Source organism: Barbus barbus, assembly GCF_936440315.1.
Source record: "Barbus barbus genome assembly, chromosome: 32".
Classification (NCBI taxonomy): domain Eukaryota; kingdom Metazoa; phylum Chordata; class Actinopteri; order Cypriniformes; family Cyprinidae; genus Barbus; species Barbus barbus.
Window position 1 is genome coordinate 4,793,418 of NC_136760.1, and position 9,431 is coordinate 4,802,848.

General features: G+C 34.8%; 1 protein-coding gene across 1 annotated transcript; it reads right to left on the bottom strand.

Moving 5' to 3' along the window:
* Positions 1 to 508: 508 nt before the first annotated feature.
* Positions 509 to 9,319, bottom strand: prrt2 (proline-rich transmembrane protein 2). The gene is made up of 5 exons (XM_079388971.1): positions 9,066 to 9,319; positions 7,784 to 8,076; positions 5,007 to 5,317; positions 3,557 to 3,686; positions 509 to 2,332 (listed from the first exon to the last, which is right to left on the bottom strand). Exons 2-5 carry the CDS (start codon positions 8,010 to 8,012, stop codon positions 2,316 to 2,318), a joined length of 687 nt encoding a protein of 228 aa, XP_079245097.1. The 5' UTR covers positions 8,013 to 8,076; positions 9,066 to 9,319; the 3' UTR covers positions 509 to 2,315.
* Positions 9,320 to 9,431: the final 112 nt, after the last annotated feature.

Below are 9,431 nucleotides of genomic sequence, written 5' to 3' on the forward strand. Positions count from 1 at the left end.
TCTATATATCTATCTGCCTTTTATCTATCTGTCTGTCTGTCCATCTTCTACCTATATATCTATCTGCCTTCTATCTGTCTGTCTTCTATCCGTCCGTCCATCCGTCCGTCCGTCCATCCATCCATCCATCCATCCATCCATCCGTGTCTGTCTGTCATTTTTGTAGTTGGTTCCTTGTGGATTTCAAATGCAGCAATTCTGAGCAAGGATTTGAATCATTAGTAAATAAAAGTGACCTTTAAAAGTCAAAGTTTCTGTGCTCTTCTTCTCTCGTCTCTTTCCACTGTGACCAAGTAATGGAATAAATTGACAGCCCTATATATAACTCAGTTTTTACACTGTTTTCTCCATGCTGTCTTCAGTATGTCCAGTCTAATTCTCACGTCTCACACACCTGAAGAGAGGCAGATGGCATCCCTGCAACAGAAGATTCAAACTTAGTCCCGCTAATAACTGAGGAAAAAGAGCAACCCAGCAGTCAGACAACAGAGAGAATTCACAGCTGTTTCACATCCTTTTAATGCTTTATTCAGTTTCCCTGCAGAGGATACATAGAGGGAAAGAGTGCTTCTTGCAAGACTATCAAAATATTTGAGAAAGAAGGGTGCATGCAAAAATAAGTACACAATGTTTGTAATAGCTAAATATTTCATACGTTTCAGCTCTTTATCATTCTATCAGGGTGGATTGAAACAAGAACGTTTATGTATTCCCGTGTGCCAAAAGGGTATTAGGAAAAATAAAGGGATGTATTATAAACTGTTTTTAAAAAAAAATATTAATTAGGATTAAACCAACTGGACCTACCATAAATATAATCACGTATCACAAGTTTTCTAATATAGCATATGCAGTACCATTTGAATCTAAACAGAAGTGAAATGTACAAAAGCTACATCCATTCACAACCAGAGAATGATGACATGACTGGCCCTCGTAACAAACCCAAAGTCCCACGTCAAACTCTTACATTCCTCTTTATATACAATTCAAAACCTACAGCAGTAAATGACCTCCAGATCCCCACGAGCTCGTAGACTCATCAGTATCACTAGTCAAATGTCCCATTTGGATCTACAGGACGGGTTCATTAACACAACGTCTAATTAATACAGTATTGCAAGATTCAGTTGTGATTCGGCTACATTTAGCTACAGATATTTCAAATTACACAGTGTATATAAATAACCCAACAACACAGATCAATACAAAGGTTTTCAGCTGACACAGTGTGTTCTTATAAAGATTATCATTTCCAGAAACACTTTTACTATGTGATGAAAATCCATTTAGCCTGTGAGTGCTTGCATATTGCTTCATCAAAAAGGGTGTGGATTATTTTCAGTTGTAATATTTTGGTTGTCCAAAACACAGTTTGAGGGTTGTTAGCTACATTTGGTGTAAGCACGACTACACGTGTGTTACGTTCAAGAACAGTCAAAATTTTCTGGAGAAAAAGACCAGTGAAAAGAAAGAGAGAAAGAATGAAAGAAAAAAAGAGAAAGGTTTGATTGTCATTTGAAAAAGTTAAATGCAAAATAAAGAATAATTACAAACAGAATCATGATATAAAACTCCAAATGTCTGATGGCAGAAAATAAATCTATTTTTTCCCCTTTTTTTAAATGAAGAGTATATAAGGACATGAAGAAAAAAAAAGATAACTCTTGTTACTAAGATATCTCTCCTCTTTACTCACAGATGATCTTCTCATAAATGGTTCTCTGAGGTTTTAAAGCTGAACAAATGTTGTCAACATGGTAAATCAAGTGTGTCTCGGATATAAGGACATGATCACGACTCCAGTTTTCATGAGCTTTCTCACGACTGAGGAGATTCACTTCATAACATGTGAGCCATTTGACAATCTTCAGAGCAACTGATGTGTGATTCTCATCGGGAGGAATAATCTGACAAACCCACATCTGTATAACGGTTTGGCTTGTTTTCTGCTTCTGAAAAATACTTTTGCTTTAGCAGCAATTCTCATCAACGAGAGCGTGAGCTATAGTTTAGGTGTGAGAGACTCCAACAGCCTCGGAGTAAGTGTCAAGGAAACAAATGCAAGAGTAAAACTCTTTCTCTTTTGTCATTGATGTGAGAGACTTCAGTGAAATATCTTGCTCCATCTGTTTGAAGGATGGCATGTTGGTGCAGATTACCAAGGGTTCTCTCAGAGAGCAAAGTCATCCGGTTATCGATTGGTCTCTACGTTGCGATTGCCGTCACAGCAGCAGTGGGGCAAAACAAATGGGCCGTGGTGTTCGGGTCAGTGGTCTGATGTGAAGCTGGATTCTGTGGCACGCTCACCGCTCTCAGGATTTGACATTAACTGCAAATCACAGACAAATCATGTTATTGGTTTAAAAAAAAAAAACTCACAAAACAGTACACTGCACTCTCATTATTGTCTTACATTTGAGCTCCTTCTTGGTCTAGATTCCAGTTCTGCTCACTTTTATAAATTGCATTCTGGGATACTTTTTAACCGTATTAAAGGACTAAAAGCACTTGTTGATGCTTTTCCTGCACTAACTGCTCCATTAAAAATTTACAATTCCATTCAAATGTTTGGGGGTTGGAAAGATTTTTTGATATTTTTGAAATATGTCTCTTATGATCACCAAGGCCGCATTTATTTGATTAAAAAAACAGTAAAACCTGCTAATATTGTGAAATATTTTTGCAATTTAAAATGACGGTTTTATATTTACATATATTTTAAAATGTAATTTATACCTGTGATGCACTGCTGAATTTTCAGCATCATTACTTCAGTGTCACATGATACTTCAGAAAAATCTAATATGCTGATTTGCTGAAACATTTCTTATTATTATCACTGTTTAAACCAGTTGTGCTGCCTAATAGTTTTTAGGGATACTTTTTTTTTCAGGATTTGTTTGATGAATAGAAAATTCAACAGAATTTGATCAATTGATTTTCCATAATCTAATCAATTCCCAATTAATTAAATCCAGTCCTGTCCTTCTTTTTTTTTTTACTAAATGTGCTATTCACTCTGAAACATTTCACATAATGCCAGTAAATGTGTTTGCGAGAGCCGTTTCATTGATGTTAAATCAGGGGAGAGATTAGATTCCGTTAGTTACCATCAATGTTTGCGGTCCATTAATGTTTCATGTAATAGTGTAAAACATTGGTCTGTCACTAGATCGATCTGTTGTGTCGTTTGTAATTCATGTATAATTTATAATTCAACTAATTAAATGCAATCTGTGTAAACGTCTACTAATCACCCACAGCTTTGTAGAACATTTTTCCCAACCGTAGAAAAGGCTGAATGTCCATTGGGAAAAAGTAGCAGTATTTAAAGACTTCAAAAGAACAGCAAAAGAAAGAAAATCTCCAGCCACAAAGGATTCTCTGCTTCCTGACCTACTTAGATGTCCTATGTATAGCGTTATGATTCAGATAATCCGTTCTGCATAAATATCCAGCATTGAAAAGCATATTTCAGGTTGAGTGAGTGCATGTGACTGCGAAGAGGAAAAAGTCCCATGAGGCTCGGGTGAAGAGGTTAGAGATGACTTACTTGACAGATTCACTGCGCATGCTACGATGATGATGGCTCCTCCCACCAGCGAGACCACAGAGAGCAGCTTGGCAACGCGACCCAGTCGTCTCGCTCCGTCTATGTTCCCCTGCTCTAGACTGTTCCGCGACTAACAGAACATGACAGTGAGATCTGCGGTTCCATTACAGTCAGAAGCATTTTACATATTCAACACTGTAACACGACGAAAAATTCAGTCTGCTACGCTGAGGGAAAAAATTATTTTTTGAGATTTTGAGAACATTTTAAACATTCTATTAGATATATAATGCTTTTAAATGTCAGTCAAAAGACAAATTATTAATTTATTAAAGATTAAATTATTAAAAATTAAAAAAAAAAATTACAATATAATTGTTCCTCCAGAAAAGTAACAGGGTGGATGATAACTGGGTAGACATGGTAAGAAAAAAATTACATATATTATATTATTATAAATCATATATCAGATATTTATACAGTATATAATTATATTTCAGTAAATATCCAATAATAATAATAATGCAATAATATTCCAACTCTAATTTGTTTACTGTACAAAATCATGGCAACACTGACATTTTAAGATTGCTCCTTACTGACAAATATATACATATATATATATATATATATATATATATATATATATATAGCTAATTTTATAAATTTTGAAATTTTGAACACAAAAAGTTACGGACTGCGGCTTTAACTAAAATGAAAACATTTTCATTGATTTAACTAAAATAAATAATTTAAATAAAATTCATTGGGTTTATCTTGCTGTACTTAACTAACTAAAACAAAAAAGAAATAAAACAAAAACAAGAAAATTACTAAAACTTTACCTAAAATTAAAATTAAATGCATAATTTATCATTCATAATTATTATTTATAATTCATAATGACGCAAAAAAAATGAATGATACTAAAATGTGATAAAATGCAAGCTCTTATGACCATATTTTCTATCCGTATGTTTTATTATTATTATTAAAATGTGTATATTTGCTAAATGGCTGGGAAGTGGGAACAGACCAAAAATAGAAATAAAAACAAACAAACAAAAAAATAAAAGAAATGATTTTAAAATGTTATCTATATTTTTTATATCATTATTTTATCAATGATATATTATATCATTTTTTATATCATTATATATCATCAATATATAATATATACTATTATTATATTTTTATAAATATTTACAAAATGTAAAATATATATATATATATATATTAACAAAGTGTTTGCTATTCATCGTTAAATTTATATACATTAAAAGTATATTAGGGACACAAATGACATCCTGCACTCTCCGAAAAAAGGTACAAAAGCTGTCACTGGGGTGGTACCTTTTCAAAAGACATTGGTACCTTAAAGGTACATCTAAAGTAGTCTGTGGGTCTTTTCTGTGTGTAGAATAACTCAAAGGGTCCAAGCTCCACATACCATGATGGAGTAAACAAATCCCACAATGTTGATTGGCCAGACAGGGCAGAAGCAGGCGATGATGGCGAGGATGAGGTAGTCTTTGGGTTTGGAGCGGTCCATCGGGGGGTTGGTGGCGATGCTGGAGTGGCGTGAAATGGAGGGCCGCGGGGAGAACGCTGTGTAGGCGATGGAGCTGGAGCGGCTGCCCATCCGGGTGCGGCCCACATGTGGATGGTGCGAATGAGGGAGAGAATGATGCCGGCGAGGAGGAGACGAGAGAATGGGTTTGGAGGAAGCACCATCATTCGGGGATGAACAAATCCTATCGGCTGCCAAAAGAAAGAGAGGATGTGAGCAAACAAAATACTCATTTAATTAGTCACTTGGCAAGGTCTTACAGAATTCATATAGTACTAGTCAGACGTTTGGAATTTTAAAAGAAGTCTCTTATTCTCACCAAGGCTGCATTTATTTGATTAAAAATACAGTAACGTGTGAAATATTAAATAATATTTACTATTTAAAACAACTTTTTACTATTTGAAAGTAAATTTTATAACGTAATATCATTCCTGTGATGCAAAGCTGAATTTTCAGCATCATTACACCAGTTTTCAGTGCCACATGATCCTTCAGAAATCATCCTGATATGCTGATTTGCAACTCAAGAAATATTTCTGATCATTATCAATGTTAAAAAACGGAAGAAAAGGGAAAAATACTTTTATTTAGCAAGGATGCATTAAATTGATCAAAAGTGAAAGTAAAGACATTTATAAAGTTACAAAAGATTATATTTTAAATAAATGCTGTTCTTCTGAAAAAAAGGTCAACTAAATATTTACTCAACGTTACTAATAAGAACAATTATTGATAATTGAACATCAATAATTATTTAGCATCAGCACATGGGACACTGAAAACTGGAGAAATGATACTGAAAATTATTTGATCACTAGAATAAATTAGTCTTTTCCACTAAAATATTAAGAAATATTACTAAAAAATTATAATGTTTCCAAATGTTTGGCCAGCAGTATATAATAGAACAATTATATTCTAAAATGTGCGCATTTATTCAAATAATCCCTGAGAGAGAATTTTATCTTTTTTCTAGCCGTCTGTTATCATTATCGCTTGTCTCACCATGTTTTCCTCCAAATGTGATGCTGACAGAAACGCCGGATGGCATGCTCTTGAAACCAACTTTAATTAAATAGCCACCAATGCAATTAGTTCACTAAGCTCTGTCATGCCTTTCAGCCCCTCCTGCCAGGAACCCCCTATGGCAAATTTAATTAGGATGCACAACTTTAATTTAATTAAGAGTCTTTACAATACACTCAGCGACTGTAAAATAAGGGAAATAAAATATCTTGCTCTTAACCTCAAACAAACTCATCAGAGCATCATCGAGCCACAATAAACAACAAAGCGGTCATGGGTTCTTGAGCTCATCCACTGCCAGCTCTCAATCATTCAGTGGTTAGTAACAAAGAAATGCACCTCAGAAAAGCCTGTGCATTATTTACAATGATCGGATTTGCTCTGCTGCTTGGAAGTGCTTTCTGAATTAATCATTTTCACTTTTAGCTTTTTTTTTTTTTTTTAAGCTATTTACTTATAGAATCCTGAAAGTATATATATATATATATATATGAAGAGTTTATTTTCAAAAATCATGTTTTTTATTGTTATCGTGTTTTTAATGTTTTATTGTGTTACTAAGCTGTATTTTTAGTTATTTTGTACTTCATCAGTCTAATTGGGTTTAATGCAACTCTTCATATATTTATACATACATATATGTATACACACACACACAAATTTATATAAATATGTCCCAGATATTTAAAATGTGGGGACAGAATGTACCTCTGTAGTGATTTGCTATTTTTTTTTTTTATCCAGTGTTTGATATATTCAATCATATGCTATTCTAGGACTGTCTATTTCTGGTTTTAGTGGCTCTGTAGTGACCTGTAACTGTCAGATATCTGTATTTATTTTTGAATATGTGGCTAATAAAGCAGTTTTTGGTTAAAAAAAAGAACTAGTAAGTTCTAAAAACACTGAAAGTGAAGAAAGCTCACCATAACAACTCCTAGACCTGAAACAGGGATGGTTTGTCATGAATTTACAGCTGCTTTTGTATTTGATATCAATTTGGTTCAGTGTTGTTGTTAATCAATATTATTAAAAATAATTTAAAGAAAATACAAAAATAAAAATATCGATGAAAGATGTAAACTTTCATAAAATTAGTATTTGATACCGATTTGGTCCAGTGTTGTTATTGTTAAATAACTGCAACTAAGCTAAAACAAAATAAAAAATATATAAAATTGATAAAAGTAAAGTGAAATGTTGCACTGGCAACTAAGTACTTAAATACATGTCTTAAAACTTAAATAAATAAACAAATGCTTATTAACAAATGCTATAAAAAAGAAATAATACTAAAATAACACCAATTTGGTTTATATACTTGGTTTTACAGTCATTTAGGTCTATTTTTATTTATTTTGTTTTTTTCTTTGTCTTTTTGTAGCTGCAGTTTTTGAGCTCTCACTTCATCTCCATTGTTTGCCTGTTTAATTACATGCCATTTTTAAAGTCAATATCCTGACTGCTGTATGTAAATGACTGTAGTGTGATTGGCATAGCAGGACCTGAAAGTCCCCAACATTTCCTTCCTGGAGACAAAGCAGATGCTTTCATATTAATTATTCTTTTCTCTCCTCCCTCACAAAGTCCTCCCAGAATGACAGATTTTTGATGAAATGATGAACTACCACTCTCGGCTCTCTCCTTGACCATAACGGTGACCTCTCCCGAGCGCCGCGTCTCCTCATTGGACTGCTGGGGGAAAGCGAGGGGGCGCAGACAAGGGAAAGAGTCCGATCCGACCTCGGTGGTCCCTGGCTGGTATGTCACAGGGCCCGGGGTCTGGCAGCTCATCGGCTCTACATCTTGGGTACAAACCAGAGAGCCCAATGATGCCTGATGGTACTCTGTTTCCATAGAGACGGCGGAGGGTGCGAATGTGGCCAGCGTTGCGTTGATGTTCAGACGGCGTCTCGTGAGGCTAAAAACAGGAGATAAATAGTGAGATTTATGTGCACAGGGGATGAATCTCATTACCATCGGCGGTGAGCGCACAGAAATGCATGATGAGATGCAAACTTACACTCCAGCACATGGTGTCATCAACACACACATCACATCCCTCACAATTCAGCATCCCAGAGATATTATCTCATCTGCTTTGTTAGAATATGAGTTTATCACAGCAATGGTTTGTTCATTAACACGCAAGCTTGTTTATCCCATTCTTAACCTAGATACATCGGTCATGCAACTGACCTCGATTACAGACATAGATGTTATAACATTCATTTTTTCAGCAGAATTAATAGATTCTATTAATCGACTATATTTAACATCATATTTATTCAACTATTGATTCAAGTCTGTAAAAAAAAAAACCCGGCCCAATGTAGCTACCGAGATAAAACGAAGGAATTTCCAGACTTTTCTTTTCTTTTCTTCACAGGTGTATTGCCCTATTTTGTTTTAGGGTTGAAGGAAACGGCGTTAAACTTGACGGAAAATCAGGTAATTTTCTGCTAGGACATTACTCGTTTTTCTTTATTCTCGTTTTACTAATAAAAGGGTTAAATTTGATCATTAAACACGAAAAAACGTGTAAATACTGTATTAGTGTCAGTCAAAAATAAGCACTGGCTTCTCATGAACATGAGGGCAAATAGACAAAGCCGTGAGGAAAATAAGAGACATATGGAGGGATAGAGAGAGAGTACAAACATAATTTAGTCCGTACTTCATATATAAGATACGCTATAATGACGAATTTAGAGATTAATTAATAACGATGCACAGCGTAAAGCTGTTATTTGTCCTCATGCATCCAATAACACAGCTACAATTCACCTTTCCAGGTCGGAAAGCCCTTTGTTTCCTAATAAAACAAAGGACTGTGTCTCCCATAGACATTAACAATCATTCAGACCTTTATTAGTACATATATCATACATATATAACATAAACAGCTACCTTTCACCGCGTGATTCCAGCCAGTGTGTGCTATTAGTCCATTTGCACAAACAGTCGCTCAGACGATTCTAATGAACATCCGATAATCCGGCATTTAAATGTGCATTAAAAGAAAAACAGCGCTGTGGTGTGGTCGAGGGATGCTGGGATCATCACTGGCTGCAGGTCTCTGGACAGGAGAGGAAACTACATCAACTGCGCGCTCTGGAGAAGCCTGTGATGAAAAAACAAAAACAACACACGAGTAGATGAGTGTCAGCCTCGCTGGCTCATCCACAATCATAGCTTATATTAGTGTGCACGATACAATTGACAAGCTTTTTCACTAAAAGTAAGCTATGCATTATTACTCAGTAAAATACTGAA